At 44.6% G+C, this 27,767-nt stretch overlaps 1 protein-coding gene across 1 annotated transcript in view; it reads right to left on the bottom strand.

Moving 5' to 3' along the window:
* The window catches only part of SCFD2 (sec1 family domain containing 2), a 398,024-nt gene that overhangs the window by 24,743 nt on the left and 345,514 nt on the right, over window positions 1–27,767 (bottom strand). Inside the window, exons 6-7 of the mRNA XM_060012557.1 lie at window positions 14,334–14,479; window positions 2,731–2,865 (exon numbers count right to left, since the gene is read on the bottom strand). Of these exons, the coding sequence (XP_059868540.1) occupies window positions 2,731–2,865; window positions 14,334–14,479 (281 nt within the window). The remainder of the gene's footprint in view (window positions 1–2,730; window positions 2,866–14,333; window positions 14,480–27,767) is intronic.

Raw genomic sequence — 27,767 nt, 5'->3', positions numbered from 1 at the left:
GGCGTGGAGTGGACTGAGGAGCTGCATAGATACTGGAGAGGGAAAGCATCTGTGCTAATGAGTCGTCAGGAAGAAAAGAATTAATGACACATGAATATTTAACTTCCAAGAAAATACCTGGCAGCATCCTGGCGCCAAGAAATGTGGTTAAGAGCGCGGGCTCTGGAATAAGACTGACCTGGGAACCAATCCTGCTGTCCCATTTCCTGTGTGCTGTCTGGAAAACACCTGAGAACGGAGGGGAGGATGACCCAATTTGGGCCTTCTGGAAGTTCACATCTACTGCTTAAGCTTTCTGAGCCTCAGTTTCCCCACGGGGAAAGCAGGGATAATGAAAGGGGTGTTGTGAGGTTTGAACCTGAGAATGGCTGATTCCCTGGTACAGCCGACCACAGGTTAGCTGTTTGACTTTGGTAGTGAAAAGCATCAGAGAACAGGACCAGGGAGACTGGTGAATGGCCGTGGCCATGAGAGGCTCCATCTCTTCTATCCACATCCTCTTCTTTCCACTGGCCTTAAACCAACGTAGAAGACACTTCTCCTGATGGCATCATCCCCCATCTCAAAGACGGAGGTCTTTGAGAAGTCACTGTTAGGTCCTCAAAGCCCTGCAGTTCCTTTTTCCATTTATCCCAATTTTGTTTAAACTTTGAACACATGGGCCAGAGGTAACTTTCCTTGCCAAGTTCTGTGGAATGATGGGAAGAGCCGGCCACAGAGGCCCACGTAGAAATGGAACAAAATGATTTTCCCTTGGGCTGCTGGGGTGAGGAGGGCTACTGGGCCAGCCCACCAAGACTCTCCCACCCCCTGCAGAGAGATGAGAGCCCCTGGCTACTGAGAGCAGAGGCCCGGCAGCTGCGGGCCGAGGAGTGGATGCTGACAGCTGCTGGAAGAACACACATTCCTTTTTCTTAAATCCATTACATGGAAACCTCTCTTTGAGATCAGTCTCCAGGGGCGGGGGCATCTCTTCATGAGCTCTAATTCCAAGGATTTGAATGGAGAGAAACACAGCAGGCCAGTGCTGGCCCAGGACGGTTCTAAACATCCTCTCAGGCAAAGCTCCCCTTAGGACAGCGAAGCTTCCGACCGCAAGAAGAGCTGTAGAAAACACTCTGTGTAGTTTAAAAGGGTAATTTAAAAATGTGATGTCTCACGGTTCATGAAACAGTGATGGAAAATGCAAGTGGACAGTCCTCCTACGACAGACAGTCTATGCTAGCCTCCAGAGAGTTGCAAAGTCCGTTAGCACATTAAAGGCACTGTGAAATCTGACAGCAAAGAATTTCGGGTTAATTTTCTGCTTATCCCATGGGTTCCCAAACATATTTGGTCACAGAACCCTTTCGCCAGGACACAGTTCTTTCCGCAGAACATCACTGGCCTAAGAGCGAGTTAAGGCCTCCTCTCACTGACACCGTGCCTCCTTGCAAATTAGAAACTCCTGCAGTAAGCAGAGTGCAGACAGGTTCGAGCCTCCACGTGTGCCCTTGCCCTGCCCACGGACGCAGCAGCCTGACTGGGAAAGGACAAAATGAGCCGTCCTCAGACTTGATGGATCAGGGCAGGAAAGTCCACTCTTGTTATTTTAGTCTCTCTCCAAGGTTAAGTCCAAGCTTATGAATGAAGGAATAGGGTGCTCGGGTGGAGAAGGCCAGAGACCACCTCTAGCCTGGAAGCTTCTGTACAAACTAGCCACCATGAAGGGCTGTTGGACAACCCTGGGCTTACATTTAACATGGGAGTCCACGAACACTTTTGAGAAGCTGAACTGTGCTGCATTGTTTTAAAAAAAAAAAACAAAAACAAAACAGAGGGAAAATGCACCAGCCGCGCATTGCATCAGAAGCTGATGGTAACTGGGACCACTGGGAAGGAGACTGGGTGTCCATTCCAGCCGTTTACTGCTTGGTTTAGAGTCTGATTGGCTTCCGTCCTCCAGCTTTTGGAGTGGACCAGTTTTCCTGGCACATGCGTTTATTGAACTCTGAAAGGCCTGATCTTCTATGCAGATTAATTCATGATTTCAAAGATGCTTTGAAGCTGGCAAAACATTCTGTTATTTCCAAGAGTTATTACAACTGAAATCCTGGCACAGAAGAGGAGGTCAGCCTGTAATCTTGTTTAGATCTTTTTAAATTTAGAAACTTTATAGTGGGTTAAAAATAGATCACATTTGTGTACTTTTCCTCCTTTCATCTCCACTGCAAAGGCTGTTCAGTAATTTTGACCTACCCTTAATACTAGCCAGGGAAATGCTCATGCTTGTCACCCAGGAGTCTGCTAAGCCCAAATAAAAGTCATTTTCAAATGGATTTTGGGGTGATGCTAGTTATACAACTGAGCAGAGTTACTCATTATCCCACATAGTAAGTTCTAGAATTAAGAGCACCGGGCTACCACTAAGATCTGTGAATGGTATGTGGATTCCTGTTAAGTGAAAATGTGGGCCACGAGGGAAGTTTTCAATGGTGCTACCTGGAGGGCTTGTGTCCTTACCTATTGATCAGAAAAGATCATAATGCTTAGGTCAAGGGAAGCTGTATGAGGCTGGAAGGTCAGGCTGCTTATAACCGAAAGTTAAATGAAGATCGCACCCGATTTCAGAAGGGCCAAATACTGGACGTTCTCCTTTGTGGTACTCGCCAGGGTTAAGGGGGTACCAGCACTTTCAAGCCCAGCAAAGACAGCATTACACTCAGGATTACCTCGTCATGGTTACTTTACCTTCATGAACATGCTAAATCCAGTTTTAAGGAGATCAGTGAGGCCTGAAGACATGTGTTCAATGTCAACGGGATCTGGCCTCTCGGGATTAAATATTTCCTCCACAACCTGCTTCAACAGCGGCTTATAGGATGCCTGCAAAGACAAAACATTGTGCTGTAAGTAAAAGGGTTTGTTTGATTTGCCTAGAGAGAGGGTAGCTTTCTCTGCACCAAACGAAGCAAAACCAGTTTATTCTGATACTGAGCAATGGCTGTGATTCTCCGTGTGTGAAAAGACAATATGACAATGATTTGGGGGGAAACTTTTATCCCACTACACTAGCACTATTTTTTATTCCTCACACTCCCTTCCATAAGCAAATGCCTCTCACCAGAGCTATAATCCTAGTATGGCTAATTTTTCAATCTAGATTTAAAGTGACAATTTTTTGCATGAAGTATACTGAAAAGCAAAGTATTGTCAGTTGATATAGACAGGAAGACAATCTCCTAAACATTCTTAGAATTATGCTCCCTTCTGCTAGGATCCCGAATGTTTTCTTATAATGTATTGTCACTATCCAAGTCCAAAGCAATCCCTCCGTCTTTTAGAGAGGTCAACTCCAAGTACACACTGGCCAGAAAAAGCAGCCAAGATGCCCAAAGAAATCTGACCAAGGTCAGGGCTTAGAGAAAGCAAGCCACGCAGACTATGAGAATTTCAGTAGAATTAAGCTGATGTGAATTTACAGCAACTACAGTTTGGTAAATGGTGCTAAATCTATCCACATTTAGGTAGTATTTGGAGGCAGCTGCCTCTGACCAATGTATATTCCAAGCATGTTCCCCCACCTCTTTCCTTGTGTCTCCTCACTACCAAGCTTTTCCTCTCTCCTTCCCTTCGCATCGGCTGGACCACCTTCCTCCCAGTCTTGTTGCTACCTCTGCTGCTCCAGATACGTTCGGCAGCCCAGTTTGAGCATGAAGGGTGAAGGAAGAGGAATGTCTTCCCTCAAAGCACTCTGCTATATCTGTTACAGGCTCAGGAAAGCCAGGCTATGACAGCACTGTAGAGATGTCATGAACTGTTCCTGTCTTTGCACTGGCCAAATCTGTGACCGGCCTCTAGCCAGTGTGGAGGATATCTGGTATGTTAACTTCACCTCTGGCTTCATCTTGCTTTTCGTAGTCATTTTTTACTCTTATTTCCCCCTTATTCCAACTTTCTTACTTGAAATACCTTAGAAATATAGCAGGGTATAAACCATCAAAATCATAAACAGTCGTTTAGCTAGAAGGGAACTGGTGCATTTATCAAGGATAAGATGCAGGGAGAAATAGCAGCTGTTGAGTTGAGGGTGCAGCTCTCCTCTGCTTATTAGTCAAATAGACCATTGCGTGCCCAGAGATCTCATAGGCAAATGCTCACGAAAGGGAAAGTACTGGGCAGAGACACCGATAACACAGAAACTGAAAAAACCAAAAACTGTGAGTCAATCTTCCTAATACCAACATAGATTTTAAAAATTTATCATACAGGCAAAAATACAGAGGTTTGAAAGTATACTTTTTTGATGAGACTGTGGGGAAACAGACACGCTCATATACTGCTGGTGGGAGTGTAAATTGTTACAATCGGTGTAGAGATTGTAATCGCTGGCAATATCTATCAAAGTTACAAATGCATCTGACTTAGCAATTCCACATCTAGGAATTTATCCTACAAATATGCTAATATATTCAAATGAGATCCACAAAGGACTGTTTATGGTTTATAATAGCAAAAGATTAGAAACTCATGTGCCCATCAGTAGGGAGCTCTTTCATAAATGGGATACATCCACACGAAGGAATGCTATGGAAGCGAAGAGGGAAGTTCTGTGCTGATGGTAAAAAGCAAGGTGCAGAATAAATCGTGAGTGGAAGAAGCAAGGTGAGGAACAGTGTGTATGATGGGCGTTTGTGTAAAATGTGCCAAAGGGAATATGAAAGTTTGCATTTGCTGAAACATGCAAAAAATAAACTCTGGTGTGATATACAGAATCACCATGAGCAGCGATCATGGAGTGGGGGACTGGACAAGGGACAAAGGTGAGAGGAAGCTTTTTCACTATATTCTTTTTTTAAAAAGCACAGTTAAAACACCACTACACACACACACACACACACACACACACACACACACACACACACACAAACGGCAAGAATGGCCTTTTTTTCCCCCACCTGTTCAAAATTAATAGATTATTTATGCATGGAAGAGATTCGAGTAAAGCACACCAAAATGTAAACAAGGGCTAACTCTAGGTTCTGGGAGTAGGGGACATTATTTTCTTTTTTTTCTAAATTTTAGAAATTGACAGGTATACTTCTGGAATCATAAAACAATCCAATAAATATTTTCAATGTTAAAAAAAAAAAAGGTCATGGAATGGCCTCTGAATTCTACAAATCCTCTTCCCTGAGTAAATTGTCTTGAAAACTTTTCTACCACCTCAGCCTTTCCGGATATTTAATCTCTTAAACTTTAATCTCTTTAAACTGCTCTCCATGGAGAAGTCCTTTGGCCAATACTCTGCTACCTTATCATCATTATCATCAAATATTCATTGACTGCTTCTTTAGAAATAGAATCCAGTTTTTGGACAGGCACATGATCAACTGGCTGAAAGACTCCATTCTCCAGCCTTCTTTGCTGTTGGGTCTGCAAGTTCTGGGCAATGGAGATGTAAGTAGAAGGGGAGTGGGACTTTCAGAAGTCTTCTATTTTTAAAGGGGAAGGGTATGCTTTCCTCCCCTTTCTCTGTTTGCTGCCTGGAACATGGAAGTGATGACTGGAGCTCCAGCAGCCACTGTGTAAGACAGGGCCATTCTTTAGAGATACTGGAGCAGAGGGCTGGAAGAAACCCAGGTCAGTGGAGACTGGTGGAGCCACTATAAACATAACACGGATGTACTGAATCAGGACCTACTTATGTGACAAGACAAAACCTTGCATGTTTAAGCCTTACGTTTCAGATCCTGTTACTTGCAACTGAATGCAATTCTAACTGATACAAAGCACAAAGGGAAGATAAAGAAATAAAAAGGCCATTTCTTCTTTCCAGGAGTTTACAGTTATTTGTTTTATTAGTCTACATATAGTTATATAGAATAACATTAAGCAGAACCACAGAGAAGTACATATACGCTGTCACATTTAAGACAGGAGAGAGTATACCCCAACCTACAGAAAACAAAAGAGGCAATTGCTCCCCGTAAGATGTACCTTCTGTAAGAAGAAAGAGTAGTGATCCTGAGAAGAGCTCAGGTATAGGAAAAAGTTGGTCCTGTTGTCCAGCTAAAACACTATGCCTAGGGCCTCCTCTGTGCAAAGTACAGTGTACCAGGGTGACAGGATTGCTCTCAGGGCTCCAGAAGCCCCCATGTAGACTGTGAGACAGGGAAAGAAGGAAGCGTAGAGGGTTAGGGATCCTGCTCTCTCCCTTGCTCCAATTTCAGCTTTCCAATTTCTTCTTTAAAACGACTAAGCACAGAACCACTAAATAACATTGTCCATTTAAAGAGCACGATTTGGGAAAAGACTTTCTTAGGTACAAAGCAGTACTAGTCTCGTGACTTCTTAGCAAACACATTTCTCAGTTTTCCCAAGTAGGGTTTTAATCATGAGAACTTTTGGCTCCTTCCTCACTTAGTTTGGACTTTTTTCTGCCCCAAATCATGTCACTGAAATCTGATTGAAATGAATAGCTTTTGGCAGTAGCTTCTTAGATGACGATCCTCTAACTGTCATGGAATTTTCTATTCAGCCAGAAGCTACCCAATTCTCAGCAAAGGACCATAGAAGGTGGTGATGGGGAGACAGATGTCTTGCCCTAGTGCCCTGCTCACAAGTTTTCCTCACATGTTAAAAAGGACCAGAGGGGAGATTAGTCGTGTAGTTTGTCTACATAAGAGTGTTAACCAGAGTAATTTAATTTTCCTAATCAAACGTTCACTGTTAGTTCATCTTTCAGGGGGGGAAGGAGAGGAATTAAAAACACAGACAAATTCATCCTTATTTCTCGCTTATACCACATCCAGTGTGTGCTGGCAGGAAGGGGTCTGTGCCCTACGGTGCAGGGCCTACACAGTCATTCAGACACCCAGGTTCCTGCTATGGAGTAGCCCCACCAGTCCCTAGGGCACTGGAATCCCACACTGAAGCCTTTGCATCTCATCAGCAGAGGATGAAAGAGAGCGAGTATGGAGGATTTCCAGAGAGATTCTATGGGTTCAGCCTGAAAGTGATCTGTATTACTTCTGCCCATTGTTCATTGGCCAGAATTGGTCACAAACCTACATTTACCTGCAAGAGAATCTGGAAAATGTGGTCTAACTATGCCAGAAGGAAAAGGAAATGGAGTTTGGGGAACATGTATAGCATCGTCTCTGCCACAGACACACCGTAAAGTCTGGATTGAAACATTAATATAACTATTTCCTTAATAACTGGCAGGTTGCTTGTTGTAGGCGAAGGATTATTAAACCTCTCTTCCCTTCTACATAAGAATCTGACCTTTGGTTAACTTTCTAGCTCTGTTTCCTTGGAAACCTGATAAGGGAAGAATGTCAAACTCTAGCCAGGCAAGATTGCTTATGATAAAAATGACCGTTGCTTAGTAAATTGCATTAGACTGGGGGAACTATAAATACTGGACAGAAAGCCAGGGCTTTGGGCTGCTCTGAGTATGATGACTCTTGTGTGGTTGGCCATGGCCCTTGGAGGAATGCTGGAAGTCATGTCAGTGGAGTTGTTTCAGAGAAATTGGCTCCTATAGGATATGAGGGTTTTAAGCCAGAGGACTCCTGCCCCTACCCTTCCCTCCATGTGAGTCTAGTTCCCTCACTGCTCAGCTGTCACTTCAGGACCAAACCGAACAGCTCCTGGGTAGCTGCATGGACTGCTTCATGATGGTCACAGGACTACCTGAGAGGAGAAAAATGCCCGCTGTTCCCTACCACGAGCTATGTTCCTGTCCTGGGCAGACGGGTGAAAATGGGGGCTATGACCACAGAGATGACTTATCTACTAGGCACAGAATGCACGATGCCTAGGGCCCACAGGACTGTTAGCGATCCATGAAAATGGATTGATTTCTTTTAAAATGAGAAGAAAAAAATGAACTTTTTGGTCAAAGATAATGTTTTTTTTTTTTTTTTTTTGCGGTACGCGGGTCTCTCACTGTTGTGGCCTCTCCCGTTGCAGAGCACAGGCTCCGGACGCGCAGGCTCAGTGGCCATGGCTCACGGGCCCAGCCGCTCCGCGGCATGTGGGATCTTCCCGGACCGGGGCACGAACCCATGTCCCCTGCATCGGCAGGCGGACTCTCAACCACTGCGCCACCAGGGAAGCCCAAAGATAATGTTTTGATATATAATATTATTTGTCTCTATACCAATGAAACTATAATATAATTATATATGTAATTGCATATGTGTAAATATAAGAATATATTCAGTAATCAAATAAATATATTTAATTTTTATTATAATATTTAATAAATATTTCTTCGCATAAATATATATATATAGAGATTTTGATACAGGAAGAGGGCCATGAAGGTAAAAGTGCTAAGGGCAATGAAAATCACAGTGTGGCCCTGTATGACAGTCTCATGAGGCTAGCCTGAAGGTTTGGTAGAGCCTAATGAGACCCCCATGGGTGTTACACATGAAATAGATGAAGTTTCAAAAAAAATCAGAAACTCTCTTTTTTTCTTTAAATGACCAATATCTGTTCCAGAACAAACTGGGCTTTTAATATACCAGAGTTAATCAAAATATGAAAAATAAAATACTTGTTTCTATGTCTCTGGTTACTCTTTTGTGGTATATGATTAGATCTAGAAAGTTCTTACTGACCTGATTCCAACTCTTGAAGAAAGGTGTTGAGCATAGCGACAGTTGATGACATTACACATAAGTCAGAGACAATTTTGAGAAACTAGTCTAACTCCAACAGCTTCGTTTTTTTTTTTTTTGCGGTACGCGGGCCTCTCACTGCTGTGGCCTCTCCCGTTGCGGAGCACAGGCGCCGGACGCCCAGGCTCAGCGGCCATGGCTCACGGGCCCAGCCGCTCCGCGGCATGCGGGATCTTCCCGGACCGGGGCACGAACCCGTGTCCCCTGCATCGGCAGGCGGACTCCCAACCACTGCGCCACCAGGGAAGACCCCCAACAGCTTCTTGAATTTGGCGCAACTTAAAGATGGCCTAGGACGGGGGTCCCCAACACCTGGGACACGGACCGGTACCAGTCCTAGGCCTGTTAGGAACCGGGCGCACGGCAGGAGGTGAGCGGCGGGCGAGCGATGCATCATCTGCCGCTCCCCATCGCTCGCGTTACTGCCTGAGCAATTCCCCCCCACCCCACCCCGTGGAAAAATTGTCTGCCATGAAACTGGTCCCTGGTGCCAAATAGTTTGGGGACCCCTGGCCTAGGATATCCATTTCCGAGAAAACTGGAGTTGTTGCCACAATCACACCCCCAACAGTCATGCTGCTGACCTTGGCTTTGCTGGTTGGTGTTGGTGCAGCCAGGACCTCTCTTGGTCCTGCTATTGCAGATGCTTCTCTCTTTTTTGCAAAACCGACTCTGAACAACCAAGTTCTCAGAACTAGATTTGTACTGAGAGTATTTATTTTGTTTCAATCCAAGATTGTACAGAAAAACATTTGTTCAAAACTGGTCTTAGCTTTGACTACTCCATGGCTTATTTATTTTTATTTTTTGCTGCAGTATGACTGATTTTTTTTCTCCTTTCATCTTCTTAAGGAAAATGGTTTGCGCTGCAGATTAAAAAGTGGTTCATTTGTCTATCTGTTCATCCATCCATCCATCCTTCAAACCAGCAGCAGATTACTTAAAATATCTTTTGATTAAAGTCCCTTCAACTTCAATATGAGGAAATCAAAGCCCAAAGCTATTAATTAACTTGCTTGAATTCACACAGGCAGTTAGAAGTTAGACTACAGGACAGAGCCAAGTTTCCTGGCCCCCAGCATAGCCCTATCTCACGCAGAGCCTTTCAGAAAGGATGCTAGCAGGTCTAGGGTGAGGTAGATAGAATCAGAAGGAAGAACAGAGCTTAGTGCTTGCAAAAGACCAGCTGGTGGCCAGAGCTGGGGATTGTTGATGTTGATGAAGAGACTGGGCCTACAGACTGTTCAGAGCGCATATTTCACCGGGCACAAGATGAATCAGGCCTCCTTGGGCCCTGCTGGTTCTAAAGGCTCTGGTTCAACATGCCGGAGGCACAGAGGACAGTGCGCATCTGTGGGAAGTTTCCTCCAGGGAAGCACAGCACTTTGAGACTTCTGCCAAAACCCGTCATGCAAGAGCCGTGCAATATTTTGTCTGAAAGGGCTCATAAGCTCCTTGCCCTGAGTCATCTGAGAAACAGCAGCACATCAAACACTGACATTTAGGAAGGAGGTTAAGCCTCCCATTAAACTGGAACATTTGTAGTAAGAAATGAAAGCATAAGAAGACTTGCTGCACACGCAAAACTGGGGCTTATGTTTCCGGTCAACAGAGTCTATGGACAAACATGACTTTTCCAAACAAACGGGTGTCAGCAGTAGACTCTGACCAAATGCCACAGCTAACAGGACAGTCAGCTTAAGAATGACTCCCTTTTTGTGTAGGCCATCTCCTAATAAAGGAAATGATGAAATGCTACGAAAGAGGACAAAGAGAAGGTCTATTTTGTCCTTTACTACAACTGTTAGAGACAATGCTTACATAGCACTGTCTATGTGTCAGCTCCTATCCTGAGAGCTTTATATATATTATTCAGAGCACGTTTATGAAGGAGCTACTACTGTTAGCTCCTGCTTACATAAGAGGAACTGGGCACAGAGAGGTGAAGTAATTTGCCTAAGGTTACACAGTTAGTAGGGAGCAGAGCTGGGCTATGAACCCAAATGTTGCTGTTAACGTACATGCTAACCTCCCTCTCACTAAGAATTAAGAACATAAGAAATGCCTTTCTGGATAAGACCCACAGTCCAGGACCCACCCATCCATCCACTCTCCACCCACCCCTAGGTGGCAAGCATTGTGCTGGGCTCTGCATGCACCGTGGTGAGCAAACCCAGAAGCTGTTTCCAGCTTTGGTGGTGTGTTCTTCAAATAAAGAGCTTCAGGGGCAGCTTCACGGTCCCCATCACTCTCCTGGCTGTGGCAGAGGTACTAGCTTCCTTGGAGGGCCACGTGTGTGGTGATGTTCTGGGCTCACTTCTGGAGACCTAGTCTAGATCCCACTCCTCTAGCTCTTTCAAGATTTTACATGTACTTAATTTCTTGCATGGAATCCTGCTCTCCTTAAAATGACGAGAGTGGTGTCTGCTTTCTGCATCTGAGCTGTGACTGACACATTTTCCGAAAGGGCTAAAGGATGAAGGTTAAATAAGAAGTGCCTCAGGCTAGGAGTGGAAACAGGAGTGGCTCTAAGAGTCAACTCATTTGCATCGGAGCAGGAGAGAGGTACCTGGGAGGGAGGCTGGGGCTGGTAGGGGCCCTGAGATCCAGGGGAGACAGCCCGACACATAGCACTGGTCCCAGGGAGCCCGGGACATCCCAACTAGATTCTGTGTAGGAACAGCATGGAGCTAGATAGAAAGCACAGTTTTTTCCTGGAGCTGAGGACCAAATTGGGAGAAGGGATAGACAGAAAGTTGCCTAGCCAAGGTACATCTTCAAAGCTAAACAAAGCTGGACTCTGTTTCTACTCTGGACATTTGTTGTTTTCTATCTATACACATTTTTGTCCCAACAAATCCTCCAACATGTGATAAAAATACATGTAGCACATTTAAGATGCACCCAACAAATATTTATCGAGTATCCACTACGTGCAAGATACCACTCTAGGCACTGAAGATATGGCAGTGGACAAACCAGATCAAAATCCCTGTCCTCAAGGGGCTTCCATCTGTGATTGAAAACTTCTTCTTTTTTTTTAAATAAATCTATTTATGTATATATGTATGCACGTATTTATTTATTTGGCTGCATTGGGTCTTCCTTGCTGTGTGTGGGCTTTCTCTAGCTGCAGCAAGCGGGGGCTACTCTTCGTTATAGTGCGCGGGCGTCTCACTGTGGTGGCTTCTCGTTGCGGAGCACGGGCTCTAGGCATGTGGACTTCAGTAGTTGTGGCACGCAGGCTCAGTAGTTGCGGTGCGTGGGCTCTAGAGCGCAGGCTCAGTAGTTGTGGCGTGTGGGCTCAGTTGCTCCGCGGCATGTGGGATCTTCCCAGACCAGGGTTCAAACCCGTGTCCCCTGCATTGGCAGGCAGATTCTTAACCACTGCGCCACCAGGGAAGTCCTGAAAACGTCTTTAAGTTCAAAAAGTGTTGAAAAACTCAAACAGGTAAAAATTATCCATAATCCCATCAAAAATTCTTCCTCTACATATGTGAGTATAAAGCAAGAAGCCACAGTTCCTCCTTGTGCATCTAACCCTTTCTGTTCCCCACATGTAACCATTATAAAATTTTCCTAAAATGTTAAAGACTTATTAAATATATACACCCATGTACTTTTTATTTTTAAACAAAAATAGGATAATGCTTTACATAATGATCTACATCTACACCCAATAGATGTACATCTACACCCAATAGAACATGAACCCGTTTTATTCTGAATTCTCCAAGCAGAGCCCAGGACAAGGACCCAAATACAGTCCTTGCCAAGTATATTTAGATTCCACTCATTTTATTGGTTGCACAGCATTTCACTAAGTGTCTGTATAATTATTATTTAATCTCCTCAAGATACACATATACTCCCTGCCTTGAACCCACTTCCACTCACTGACATTTAGGATTTTTGGTGAACGAGTTGATGTTACTGACTCACTGTAAGGGAAGTGTATGCAACAAGGGAAAGTTCATTTTCCAAAGGCGATGTCTGCTCAGACAGGGTTCTGAGGTCTGGAGCAACTGTGTTGCTAGCAGGGAGATAAAGTCTAGGAAACTTATCACTGTCCTTATTATGCCCAAGATTTATAGCTAATACATGTTTATGTGAAGTTGGCCAAATTAGTCACCATGATGATCACAAAACTGAAAAGACCTCATTAATTTAGTGGTTTATCTTCCCCTTGCCAATGATAGCAGACACTTGCTTCTTGATATCCTTTGGTCTAAATTTCATCATATGTCAGCATTTCTATCACGTCTTCTAGGACCAGTCCATACTGCCATATTTAAGACTGGTAATTGTTTCATGACAAAACTACAACTGATTAATTATCTGAGTGATTTTTTTTTTATCTGAGTGATATTATCTGTATTTCGTGGTAGTGATGGTCTCAGATCATTGAACAAAAGATGGGAATTTATATTACTAAGTTGAGTGCCAATTTCTAAGGTCTTTTGTGTCTTGGTGGGTGATTTCAGTATCTGAGATCAGCATTATCAGTCATAATTCCTAGACCCCCCAGGAGAACCACGGTGCTGCAAGCAGGGAGGTTTTGGGTTGGCAGAAAAGACCTGGCGTCAGGCCCTGGCCCACCTGTGTGCCTGCTTCCTGGGTCTCGGGATGAGAATACCTCTCTGGCCTACTTGTCGTGAGGATCAAAGGGAAAACCAAATGTAGGGGACTCTTCAAGTATCAGCTACTATACAAATATATGGGAGGAAGAATCTGGATTTTGCTAGGTGGTAGCAGGTAACCTTAGCTGTTGTCGACATGCCCACCTTAGAGAGTCAGAACCCTCAAGCTGAACCCCTCACTATGTCCTAGTCGCCACTAACAGCTCATTCAACTCTCCAAAAAGCCTTAGCAAATGGAGCGAATTTTACTGACTATTTCATGGGGAGATGGAAGAGAAGATTCCTTCACACACTCCACAGCAAAACCCAATGATCTTTTCTGTCAGAAACATCTGTTCTTCCTTGAAAGCTCACCTCTGGCCACCAGGAACCTGCGGGGTGTCTCTTCCTTGTCCAACAGAGACTGCCCAGCCTCGATGGCCCCAGCTTTCCTTCACCCCTTCATCTTCCCTTTGGGTCTTTCCGTGCCTCCCCGTGCCTCCCCCGCACCTCGCCCCACGGAGTTTTGATAGAGCAATTACCCCTTCAATCTTGGATTCTCATACCGTCTTCCTACTCCCTGGTCAAAACATCCTTGCAAGGTTCTCCTACTCTCCTAATAAAGCGGTGGGGGCATTTTAAATAACAAACATTTTTGCTGGCATCAGCTTCTTTTTCCCTTGCCATAACGTTATTAGGTAATTTTGCTACTCTTAGATCCAGAAACGTGGGCACTAAGGCCACCCCACATCTGGCGCTTAGGGACTTGCTTAAGGTGACAGAACAGCTCTGGGGCAGTTATAAAGCAGCACTGACCCGTAATCCAGTGCTCATCTCACTGCATCGAGCCTGAAATACAAATAAACTGGGAAGCTTTCAGATTCAGGGGAACCCAGAACTCTGGACTACAAGGGCCTTGGATTTCATCTTGAACAGATCCTTCATTTTAGAGAGGTTAAAATGGAAACTTTTCTTTCAGTCTCTGAATCCTAAAAACACAACACAGATTAGACGGTTACTTTAAAACATATGTACTTGCCTGGTGGGTATGATTTCCAGGAACATATACAGACTTAAACTGTTTCATGAGATTCCGAGCTCCAGCAATATCCCGAAGCGAAGTAAAGAGTTCATCCACGGCCCTTCTGGACTTGTGAAATGTCAGGTTAATTGAAGAGTCACAGCCTGAAACAATCCAGAGATATTTGCTTCGCTGAACAAATCTTTACAGTGAGTTGTAATCGTGACAGGTTGAGCTCATGTAACGTAGTTGTTGTTGTTGTTTTTTAACCCTATTTCCCCCTGGCTGTTCACCAACTGGGCTGTTTCAATCATCCCTGAGCAATGAAACACATTGAGTGTAAACGCCTTTGACAGAAGCAGAACTCAGAATTGCCTGGGATTGCAGCCACTGGCTTCAACCCCTAGACTGCAGAGGTTTCACAAAAAGAAAGCTCCCCAGGGTCTAGTGTCCTCTGAACGCAGCTTTGGGAAAATAGGAGACACAAAGGAAAACACAACAGAGTACTGTGATGAACCGCTCTCACTTGAATCCCAACAACAGTTTCCATAAAATAGAATAGCAAGAATGAGAAAGATCATAGAGTTGCTCCAATAACAGAACTTGCTGGGATGGGCATATAATGCGCTAACAAAGCTTATGGCGTATTTCAAAAGGCAGCCATTCAGAGCTGATCAAACACAAAGGGGGCCTAATGAGAAGACTGTTCTCGGAAGTGGTTCTATTTCTTTTTGAAACTCATAATAGATGCATTGCTTCTCTGTCTTGTTACAAGCTCATGCAGAAGAGGAATGATCATGGTAAGTCAGAAGTTCAAAAAATAGAGAAAGATTCAAGATGAGTATTTTTGACTGTTGAAATATTGCAGATACATGAACTCATCAATCCCCACATCACCCTTATGAGACAGGAGCTATTCTTTCCCCCATACAAAGGATGAGGGAGCTGAGGGCCAGAGAGATTAAGGAACACTCCCATCAGCACACTGTCTATGTTCAGCCCATGTTCGTTCAGTCATTCTGGACTGGTTCACCTGTAGGTTTGGGGAACAGTTCTTGTGCCCTCTGCTTCCTGCCTCAAGTACCTGCATGTCTGCCTCTGTGTCTGTCTGTCTCTGTCTCTGTGTATCTCTCCTCCTGTCTGGGGCCTTTCTCTGGTTAGAAGCATAGAAGTCAGCACTCAGAAACAACAGAGCTTTCTCATCGCTTGGGGGGTACCATTCTGAATTGTGGTCTCCATAGCCTTATGGAGGGGGCAGCAGGACTGAGCCCCAGTTGCCCCCAACAGTAACTCACTCATGAATGCCTCCTCTACTGGCTTTCCTTCCTCTCCTGTCTCACTTCCCTACGTCCTGACCACACTGCCTAGGACATCTTCTCAAATACAGTACTTGCACCCAAATCCTTGTCTCGGGACACCAGAGCTGCCAGGGTGATTTTAACACAGGCAGCTTGGGTCCAGAATCTATATTCTTTTTTTCAGAACACATTTATTGAGGTTCAGTTCATACACCACACAGTTAACCCATTTCAAGTGTACAATTCAATAGCTTTTAGTGTATTCACATAGTTGTACAATCATCATTCCTACAATCAACTTTAGAACATTTTTATCACCTCAACAAGAAACTCCATACCTGTTAACTGTCACTCCCCCTTTCCCCCTACCCCCAGACCCTGGCACCACTGATCTGCTCTCTGTCTCTATGGATTTCCCTACCCTGGACATTTCATATAAATGGAATCATAGAATATATGGTCTTTTGTGACTGGCTTCTTTCACTTAGCACAATGTTTTCAGGGCTCATCCAAGTTGTAGGCTGCATCAGCACTTAGTTTCTTTTTATTGCTGACTAACAGTCATTGTATAGATATACCACATTTTAAATATCCATTCATTGGTTGGTGAACATTTGGGTGTTTCCACATGTTGGCTATTATGAATAATGCTTCTAGTTTTACATGTACAAGTTTCTGTGTGGACATACATTTTCATTTCTCTTGGGTACATATTTAGGAATAGAATTTCTGGGTCATGTGGCAACTCTGTATTTAACCGTTTGAGGAATTGCTAGGCTGTTTTCCAAAGTGACAGCACCATTTTACATTCCCACCCTCAGTGTAAGAGGGTTTTCTCTGCATCCTCAAAAATGCTGTTATCAACTATCTTCTTGATTGTAGCTCTCCTAGTGGATGTGAAGTGAGGAGATACTTGTTAATTTTGATAAAGAGAGAAGTTTTTAGGAAGTAGAGTAGATCCAAACAAGCTTCAACTAAAATGGAGTGTATCTAAAGTACATAGGAACATCCAAAGGAACCCAATGGCAGCAGACACAGTGTGTAGATAGTTGAGCCTGTACTTTCAATAACTGTGGAACACTGTATATAACTCTTAAAGGGAGGGCAAAATTCTGAACTGTTTTTACTCACACTTCTGACACCAAATGTGTGGACTTTTCCCCCCATACCAACCAATTCTCTAACTCTCCACACATCAACTGAGTGTCCTACAATTCAAATCAATTCTGCCACTAGCTATGTAGAGTTAGTGCAGACCCCACCCAGACTGCCCCCACTTCAGATGCCAAGTTTAAATCCCAGGTTGCCCGTTGCACTCCTGACCTATCAATCAGGGGTTCCCATGACCCCTTCCTCAGGTTCAATGATTTGCTAGAACAGCTCACAGAACTCAGGAAAGTGCTTTACTTACTGGGACCAGTTTATTACAAGGGATGCAACTCAGGAACAGTCAAATGGAAGAGATGCAGAGGGCCAGGTATGGGGGAAGGAGAGCAGGACTTCCATGCCTTCTCCAGGTGCTCCACCTGCCCAGTATCTTGATGTGTTCACCAACCAAGAGGCTCTTCAAACACTATTGTTTAGGAGACTTTATGGAGGTTTCATTACATAGGCACAATTGATTAAATTATTGGCCACTGGTGATTAATGCATCTCTCAGCGGCTCTCTTCACTCTGGAAGTTGCGGGGGTAAGGCTGAAAGTTCCACTACTCTAAACATGCCTTGGTTTTTCCGGCAACCAGCTCCCATCCTGAAGCTATTATTCCCCCAACCACCAATCATCCCATTAGCATATAAGACACTCTCATCATTCTGGAAATTCCAAGGGTTTTAAGAGTTGTGTGCTAAGAACTGTGGACAAAGACCAATATGCATATTTCTTATTGTATCAAAAAAATCCTCTGACTAGTCTCTATTTCCTGGTCTCCAGAAATTTCCAACTCACTGTCATTAACAAAATCAGGGGCTTCCCTGGTGGCGCAGTGGTTGACAGTCCGCCTGCTGATGCAGGGGACACGGGTTTGTGCCCTGGTCTGGGAAGATCCCACATGCTGCGGAGCGGCTGGGCCCGTGAGCCATGGTCGCTAGGCCTGCGTGCCCGGAGCCTGTGTTCCGCAACGGGAGAGGCCACAACAGTGAGAGGCCCGCGTACCGGAAAAAAAAAAAAAAAAATCAAAAGGGTGGTCAAGCCTAGTGAGAGGAAGCCTCCCCGTGTTCAGTGAACTCCAGTGGGGAAGCAGGGATTCGACAGAAAATTCAGGGAGTTCGTGTACACTCTCTAGAATTCTATGCCAAGCTTTGTGTCATTTTCTGAGAAGCATGTCCACAACTTCCTCCTTATTCTTAAAGAGGTTCATAATCAAGAAAAGGTGAGATCCACAGGTCCAGAGCATCTATGCATTAGTCAATAATCAGCCAGAAGAAACCCTGGAAGGTTATGGCTTCTCACTGATTCATGTGGCTTCTTTCCTTAAACTCCCAGCCTGAGCCATTCAAAATATGGGAAATTACATCAATTATATCTAAGTGTTGTATACTATGTACTACTACTCCTTTAAATTAAAAATGGCATGAAAACAAGAAGAAAGCATTACTAGTTCTAACACCATGCACGGTGTTTCAATTCTTCTAAAACACAATTCAGCTAATAGGCTAGACTTCTTAAATTTAAAGTAATTCTACAGAACAGAAAGGTTCATACAAATTTTCATACGGTCTCCTTCAACTTTTTGAAAAGTGAGGACTGTAATGTTCATCTATTAGGCTGAGTGGAATAGAATCATCTCCTGGATTATAGAGTACTGAAAATTATAAATTATACATGGAAATTGTAGCTTATACATTGGAAGTAGTTTAAGCAAAGGCTGTGTAATTCTGAAGAGTTAGGTCAATTGTGGAGCAGGTTGTTGATAGAAGAAATGTTTACAGATTACAGGTAAATTGAACTCAAAGGAACCCAACAGAAAAATAACACTGTCAAAGAAATTGCTGGAAGAAAAAAAAAGTACAAAATTTATAAATACACTAAAACCTTCCTGAAAAACAGTCAATTATCTCCATTGTTCAAACCAACTGCACAAGGGCAACTTCTGTCCAGTGGGTCTGTCCAGCGATCCTTTCCGACGTGTCTGTTACCCTCAAAGCAAGTCCTCTAAAATGTACATGTTTCTGGGACACCAGGCCAAAGGGGTCTCATCTCTGAGCATCTTCATAATTATATCAATCTTCACCAAAAGCAGAATTTACATTCACTTACCTAAACCCTATAATGAAAGTCTCAACACACACACACATACACACACACACACACACACAGAAATGGGGATAAGAGAAGATAAATGACGTGTAAGATCGCATCACCATCTCCAGCAAAATGTCTCTCTGATCACAGCCCTGACCTCCTCCACGTACACTGCCTCCCACCATTCAGAATATCTCCTCTGTGAGTGCAGCTCATTCCATATCATGCTGCAGTTAATAGCTAAAGGAGATGCGGGTGCAAAAGCTATGAAATGGGATGAATTCTTTTTTGGTGTAAAAGCTATAATCACTGAAAGCTCACGTATAGAATCACTTATGCCAGACACTATTCCAAGAAGTTTATACATATTAGCTCACTTAATCTCCTCAGAAACCCAATGAGGTAGGTACTACTATCATCCCCATTTTGCAGATGGGGAAACTGAGCCATAGAGAAGTTAAGTGACACACGGTCACTCAAGTAGTAAGTGGTAAAGCTAAGATGTAAACTCTTGCAGTCTAATGCCCAAGACGGTTGTGTTAACCACTCTACTCTGCTGTCTTTCATATGTGCTGGAGTCCACATACATAAAAGATCAGTAAAGCACTTAGTTCACCCTTAATATCGAAGAAGTGCTTTAACAGTGGAGTGAATGGCAGATGCCTTTCTTCTTGGGAAGATCTGGGCCTGTCTCTGGGGGTAGACGCTAATAGTATGGTTTGCAGTTATACCCCAGGCCCATCTTTTGTGGCCACACAAGGTGTGGGATCTCCCGGGCCTGCCCCACACCCTCCATTGGATCTCTGCCCTGTAAGGCACTGTATTCAGTTACTTCTAATAAGCCCCGGACAGCCTGTTCCATTAAGCCAGCTTATGAGATAATGGTGTTTTGTAAGGGACCCCTAAGTGTACAATTCCAGTCAATTCTCATTTAATCCACTTAGTTAAATAGATAATAAACCAGAAGCTGATCCTAGCCTTTGGCCAAGCACAATCTGCGTACTTCAGTTGCCTGCTCCTTGATAAGGGAGGCCCTCAGTCCCGCAGGGCACCCCTGTGTTCGCCTAAAATAGGGGATGACTCATGCCCCTGCAATTTCTTTCTTTGGAGGGCTTGGGGATCTCTTGGGCAGGGGTCCAGTTACTCCTCGGAGCAACAAAATAGGGCTCCTGTGTCCACATCTGCCCGCCCTCGGCCCCCTCTCACCCGTCTCCACTTACTGGAGTTGCTTTACCTCGGCAGAGGGAGGACAGCGGTTTCCATGGCTCTGTGCACTGCAGGGACCCACATTTCCAGCAAAAACAAAGGTAAAATGGAGAGAAGGCTGAAGAGCTCAGGGATCTGAAACCGTGCACCTCAGACTGGGACTTGAACCCACGCAGCCAGGACTCAAACCCGGCCCAAACTCAGATTGGGACTCAAACCCAGCCAAAACCCACAGTCTTCCAACTGAGATCACACACCTGGTTTCAGGACTTAATGAAGCTCAGCTTCTTGATGTCTCATCACAGAAAGAGTTTAATGAGAGACAAAGCGATAGGTAAGAAGTGGATTTATTTAGAGAGAAACACACTCCACAGACAGAGTGTGGGCCATCTCAGAAGGTGAGAAAAGTACCAGGGTATGGGGTTGTCAGTTTTTAGAGGGGTGGGTAATTTCATAGGCTAATGAGTGGGAGGAGCATTCCAGCTATTTCGGGAAGGGGTGGGGATTTCCAGGAATTGGGCCACCACCCACTTTTTGATCTTTATGGTCGGTCTTGGAACTGTCATGGCGCCCGTGGGTGTGTCATTTAGCATGCTAATGTAGTACAATGAGCATATACTGAGGCTCAAGGTCTAGTGTACGTCGACTTGTCCACCATCTTGGACCCTTTTGGTTCTAATCAGCTCATGTCATGTCCTCAGGCTATGTCATTCTTTCAAAGGTTGTGCCCTGCCCCCTCCCCTCCTGTTTCAGATCCTCCTGGGAGGGCTGAAATAAAGCTGGACTCCTCACTCCGGTCTGCCTAAGTCCTTCTGTTTGGTTCTCTCACGGAGCAGCCTTGAACCTTTCTGGTGCATGGGGAACTTTTTCAAAAGAGCCTGGCTTCCAGAAGTTTGGTTTTATTTCTTAGGTATTCAGGAAAATAAAGAATCTTGTATCAGGAGGCTGCCTTATCCAAAGCTTCAGTCTGGATTAGAGATGAAGCACCCTCACCTAAGGCCTTCACACACACACACACACACACACACACACACACACACACACACACACACGGAACCTGTATGGCTGGATAAACTGGGGGACATGGCTGGAATTGGATTTTAAATGTCTCCCTATTGAGTGATATTATTCTCGTCACAGTTGTAAAAGTCCCTTACATCTGATTGAGAAGAGCTAGGGTCAAAGAATATCAGTTGAGCCTGTTCAAGGGGTTCTTTTCTTATCTGGACCCAAATTATCCAAGGATGGCCTCCTCATCCTACTTCTAGCCCAGAGTTTGAGAACATCAGGTCCATTTTCCAATTTGCATCCCACCCTTGTGTCTCTCAGCAAACCCCTGGCAGCAGGGGACCCATCTCTGTGGGCTCCTGGGGCAGTTAGAGAAAAGGCTGGCTTGGGAGGGCAATGCGGCCAGAAAGCAGAAAGGGCAGAGCGCTGGGAAGTCATGACCTCCCTCATCCATCCGGCTGTCCGACATTGCCTTTTCTCTCTTTTCAAACCATTGTTTTAAAGATGGAGCCCTTTTTCATGGCTCTCTATAAAAGGTTGGCAAATGAAAACAAAACCAAACAAAATAAAAAACCAAATAAACCTTAGCAAGTGGTGTCACATCTGAAATCTTTTCGGGAGGTTGACTGTGTAAAACCACTCTTGAGTAGGGAAGTCCTGGTAATATTTATAATAGAAGTTCTCTTTTTCAAATGTGATTGGGACCAATAGGTGATTAGAAGTCATTTAAAGAGGGGGATCATGAAAAATTGATCTCTCTCCCACACGTATACATACACATATATGTGTATTTGTGTGTACGTACAACTTTGTTTAAAATTAAAACACAAACATCTGTTTATTCACTACTATTTTGAGAAAAGTCTTTTGTTTGAGTATTATCTGCTGATTAGAGTTCTTTTTTTAAAAAAATTATGTACTGTGTATAATTTCCAATTTTAGTCCATTTAAAGTGGAATAAGAAGTTAGACCCCTGTAGCACAATCTGAGAACAGAATTCTTCTAGATTTTAATGGGTTTTTTTCCCTTCAATCTTTCACAATCATCCTGTTCATACCTAATTCAAAAGCATGTTTAAAATGATTCATCTTTACTGAGTCTTTCAAAGCATTCAATTTGGTTTTCTCTGAAACAATTTATTTTGAATTCATATTTCCTCAGAGAACATTTAATTAAACATTTAATTTAATTTATTTAATAACAAATACAACTGGCATAAGCAGGTTTGGGAACAAACATAACTGGCTCCTGGGAATCACACGGCTCAACCAGGATGAGCAGATGTGCCCAGGCAAGCGGAGGTTGCCTTAGAGCTCTGAGGGGGTCAGAGTTTTGGCCTGAGTTGTTCTACTTTATTGAGGGATCGCAGGATGTAAGTTATTTTGGTGAATGGGTCGTGTGGAGGCTGGTTGAGAACACATGAATTATATATATGTATTATTTATATTATACATTATATTGTATATAAATGAAAAATATTATACACACGTATTTCTGAGGTCTCATATTTATACTACAGGGCAATGTATCTGTGTTATCAATCTAATATTTAATGACCTAGTGTGACTTCTAATTTCTTCTAACATAAAAAAACCATAATCTGTTTTTTTTTAATCAGCCTTCAGGTCTTACAGGGCTGACTTCCTCTTTCCTTGTAGGATCGTTGATCTACACTACACGGCAGGGGCTCCTCAGTGGGTGCGGAGATAACGTGTGTATGCTTGGATGACAGTGTTAGTGAGCCTGGCCTAACAAAGAAAATCAGGGTCAGAAGGTGTCCCGGTGAGGCCACAAAGGGCCCAAGGCAGGGCTCGTGGAGACTGGACCACCCCCGGAAGTCCCTCCATAGGTCTCCCCTCGGGCTCTCAGGCCACATCGGTCCCATGCCCCCTTGGTTCACTGGATCCTGCTCAGTGTCCTGGAATCTCCTTAGCCTGTGGCCTCTAGTTATTGCTCCAGTGACAGAGGAGGAAAGGAGGGGAGGGGTGGCGACATGCTCCAGGGAAGCCGGGGCTCTCCCTGGTTCTCCGCTGGTCTCTAGCATAGCGCTGGTTCTAGGAACCGCTGGTTCCTAGAAGCACCCACGAAATATTCCTTAAATAAATGAATGGGGAAAACAGAGAGATAATGGGAAAAAGAGCTGAATCAGACCAAACACGCCATAAAGTGTGATTCTTGAGGAGCTGATAAACTATCTCTGCAGGAAATTTCAAACAAAGGGCTCGCAGATGGGTCTGAGCAAGTGCAGCCTCCACGTGTGAGTGGATCAGCTCTCATAAAGGCTTTGCTCGGCGAAGAGCAACTCAATTGGCTGCATAAATTTGGCTTGTCTGTTTAATAAGCAAAACTAAACTCTACGTGGTTTGGGTATACGTGCATATGAGATAAAACTGTTTTTAAAAGAAAGGCAGTGATAAATACAAGCTTCAGAAAGTGGTTACCGCTGGGGGGAGGAGGTGGGCGGGTAAGGACCCTTTGGGATAGGGCGATGAGTTCATGGGTGTTTATTATGTAATTATGCTTTATAATATATATATATATATAGTATAATCTTTTAAATGTATCAGCTATCATCTTAAAATATATAACAGAACACAAAACCAGTCCCACTACTTTTTTAAGCCTCCAGCAAATTCAGCTTTTTATAACAGTTGGAAACAGGGAAGAAATGACAGCTGAAATCTATTATTATTAGGCAGTTTGGGGAGGTGTGGCGGACGTGGAAAGTCTTGTACAGCCACGAGAGAATGTGACTGCCCAGAATTCTAGCCCAAGGTCTGACATGCGGTGCGGGAAACCTGAAGGAAGGAACGTCGTCAGGAATATGCTTTGGAACTTGCATCTTTCATTAAGGCAGGGAACAAAGTCAAGTTGCCAGTGAGGCCCAGGAGGCAGGATGGAGGCAGCGGGACAAGCAGCCTCTTGATCCTGAACGTCTGTGCTGCCTCAGGAAGAGCCAAGGAGGCAGCAAGACCAATAACCCTGGGTCACTGCAGAAATAAGGAAACGGCCCCAACCATTCCAAAGCATTTCCTCCAAGATGCTTCTGAAAAGTCTCTCCAAAGCAGCTTTTATGACTACCCTAACTATACCAACACAGTCTCTTTATCTTAAGAGTTTATGTGGTTAATTAAGGAAGGGTTAATTAAGTATAAAAACTGCTGTGATGCCGCATCATGTTAAGTAGTACAATTTCACGTCGGTTATTATGTTATCCTATTAAATCAATCCAAGTCACCTTAGACAAGGGGACTGTGAAGTTCAGCATTCAGAGTAAATAAAATACCAGGTTTGAGGCTATTTCTTTTCTTTCCTTTTGGCTGCGCTGTGCAGCACGTGGAATCCTAGCTCCAGGACCAGCGATCGAATTGCAGTGGAAGCGTGGAGTCTTAACCACTGGACCGCCAGGGAAGTCCTGAGGCTATTTCTTTCAAAAGGTAGGCATTGATTTTTGATCAGTTACACAATCTCCTATTATCGGAGCTATCACCATAGGAAAAATCAGATTTCCCTCATATCATTTCGACTTTGGGCCCCTTTTCCAGGAATGAAGCCTGCCACAAGTGGGAGAAATGCCCACGTAACCACTTAAGCTCATGGTCATGAACCTGCCCAGTCCCAAGGAGGGCAGCTCCTTAACAGTAATCACAGACACCATCTCAAACCCGTATCTCACTCCCAATGCTTCCTAATAGGTTGATTGTTTTTATTCTGTTGAATGAACTCTATTGATTTACTAACTTGCCATTGATACCATAAGTCCCCGTTCAAAGCGTGCTGACATTTCTGGTGGTTCTGAATAGCTGGACATGGAGTGCTGGCCTCTCAAAGCTGACTTGAGAGATCACCTGCATCTGGTTCTTTTCACAAGCTGTCAGGTGACACAGCACCTGGGAGCCTCAGAGACCACTGTGACAATGACTACTGTTGATCTCGTTTTCCAGACCAGGAGAAAACAAGGCTATGCTACACGCACGGCAAGGCGGCACCAGAGCACGGCCATGAGCTGAGCACAGCTGGCAGCTCTTCTGTTAATATTTGCTCACTTCTTGTCTGTTCTTTTTGGGGTGCTACAAAAGCTGAAGCAGCAACAAAGGTAAGAAAACACAGAATAGGTAGAAACTTACGGTGGGGTAAACCTGATCTGCTTTATTTTTCGTTAAATTGAGTGAAGACCGCCATCATTTGATTTTAGCAGGGAATAGTATTCCCCCAGGGCACAGTTTCAGAACCAATGAGCTAGTTTGGCATTTCAGAGAGAGGGAAATGGAAGCCCAGATGCTCCTTCCAAGACCTGCTGAGGCCAATCCCACCTGTCCTCCTCATGTACCACCACCCGCTACCAGCCCTGCATTTCGTTACCCTGCACACTCTGTCCCTCCCTATTCTCCAGTGCAGAAATGTGTGTGTGTTGGGGGTAGGGGTGATTCTACCTGACGCAGCTGCAGCAGAGGCCTAGGGCTCCCCCAAGAAGATGGCCTGGAAGGCTTCCTGGAGGAGTAGGCCAAGAAGGAAGCTGTGAAGGACCACATCAAGGTACACTCTTTCTGCTTCTTTCTGAATCTTACTTAGCCCAGGCCCAGTCTTGTTGCCAGTTTTACAAACAGTACCAAAGGTCCATTGCCTGTGAAGGATTCTTAAGAAATAAGGTTGTACCTTATTCTAGAAATGCCAATAAAATTGTGAGTGTGGGAATAATACGGTGTTGTTTTTAGCTGTGATGCGCCACTGGGAAATGCTTTTTTTTTTTTTGGGCTGTGCCGCGTGGCACGCAGGATCTTAGTTCCACTACCAGGGATTGAACCCATGTCCCCTGCAGCGGAGGCGCGGAGTCCAAACAACTGGGCTGCCAGGGAAGTCCCTGGTCAATGCTTTCTTGTCCAAGTTACAGTGAATAAATCACTCAGGGTTTGGCCTGTCTGCTAATTACACAAACCTGTGCTACAGCTAATCGTTCGTTTGTAGAAAAGGATGAAATCAGAAGTCCAAATCATGGCACATTTAAAAGCCTTTCAAATGACTGTCTGGCCTTCCCCTGCCTCTTATTCTCACCATCATTTAGAGGAGCTTTAAAAAAAAAAAAAGAAAAAAAAATCTAAGTTTTTTCTTTTCCATTATATTTCCTGAGCTCCAGCCTCACTGAGCTTGTTGTCATGAGGTTTGTAAGTATGGAGGGACAGTAGTGTCTCTTTATTTATATTTTTGGGGAAGGCTAGGTGGTTAATAATATGGAATCATTTTCTGATCTATCTGAGAAAAAGAGAAGAATGAAAAGGGAAGCTTATAGGCCTCAAGTTTCTTTCATCCCTTTTGTTTCTTAAAAGAATGGAAGGGCAAATGGAGTTTATTTTTCTTCTGGTAACAGCCAGATCAAATGAGACCCCGCCCTGCCCCTCCCCCAAGACACACAAAAATCACTCTCAGCCTCAATCTAGGCTCCCCTGCACCTGTCGTTGTAAATCGCCATTGAGCTGAGCCAGCATTGCTACGCCTGAAATTTAAGCTCCCACTAAATGAGGCCTCTTATCTATCACTTTTCTGTATTTTCTTTTGGAGGCAGCATGGTTTAGCGTGGAGGTCAGCCGTGCCTGATTCGGAGATGGGACACAGTCCAGAGAGGTTTGCCAGTGGCCCCTGGCATGGAGGGGAAGGCGAGAAATACCACCATTGCCCTCCTCTCTTTTGGGGGCAGGAGGAGCCTTGAGGGCGGACCCCAGAAGCAAAAGCAGGGAACCCAGGAAAGCTTATAGGCAGAGGCCTGCCTTCTGCAACTCTGAGCTCAGGTCCCAGTGAAAGGGGGAGCTGGGGTCTGGAAGGGGCAACCCTGAGGACAGAGCCAGGCTTCCTGACGGGCGGAGCGGGCTGCTGTCTGCAGGCTTCTAGGCGCTTCTACCTGTGCCAACCCCAGTCCAGTCTCAGGTGGGCTCTCACCCATCTCCTCCACCCTCTGATGGAGATGGCTCAGATGACTCGCACGTCTACGGGGCGATTTAAACTCTGCCGACAAAAATGAATTATCACAGAGGCTCAGGGGTTCCAGGTTTTCACTTGCTTCTGGGCAGGGACATTCTTAAGCCCACAGCTGTTTTCGCAGTTACTCTATGTCCACCATGTGTCATGGAGGGTGAGTGAGGGGCCTGGCTCAGAGCTCTTTCCCCTGAAGGATGGGTAAGGGGAGGGTGGAAGAACCGCTGAGCTCCAGCCGGCTCTGGGACCTGAAAGTGGGATATACACTGAAGAGCAAACAAGGTCTCAGCTTCTTGTTTCCCTGAAGGGCAAGGGAGTCGACAGGGAGTTTAGAAATAAAAACTCCAAATGGCTAGGATTTCTTTGGGGCCCCCACTGGGGAAATTGTCCAGGTTTGTAACATCTGAACTCTCTCTTCACATACCAGCCCACAACTGCCTTCATTTCTGCCCCCAGTGCTTGCCTCCCTGCAGGTGAAGCAACTGGGCGATGATAGCTCAGGACCAGGTTTACGGAACAGTCGTGTCCCTCAAACGGTTCATTGTCAGCTGGTAAAATGAGACAGTTCTCAGAACCGCAGTGGGTTTCGTGCCTCGTGCAGAGCCAGGCACCCAGGATTTGGTCAGTAAATGGAACGTGCAGCTAGATCACAAACGTGTAACTCTTCCGGAAGAAAGATAAAACCCAAAACCAAAAAAGAAACCAAAAGGAAACCAGACCAAACCGAACCT

This window comes from Delphinus delphis, chromosome 5, assembly GCF_949987515.2.
Source record: "Delphinus delphis chromosome 5, mDelDel1.2, whole genome shotgun sequence".
In the NCBI taxonomy this organism is placed as follows: domain Eukaryota; kingdom Metazoa; phylum Chordata; class Mammalia; order Artiodactyla; family Delphinidae; genus Delphinus; species Delphinus delphis.
Note: the sequence above shows the minus strand (reverse complement) of the source record. Positions and strands in the feature narration are given on the sequence as shown.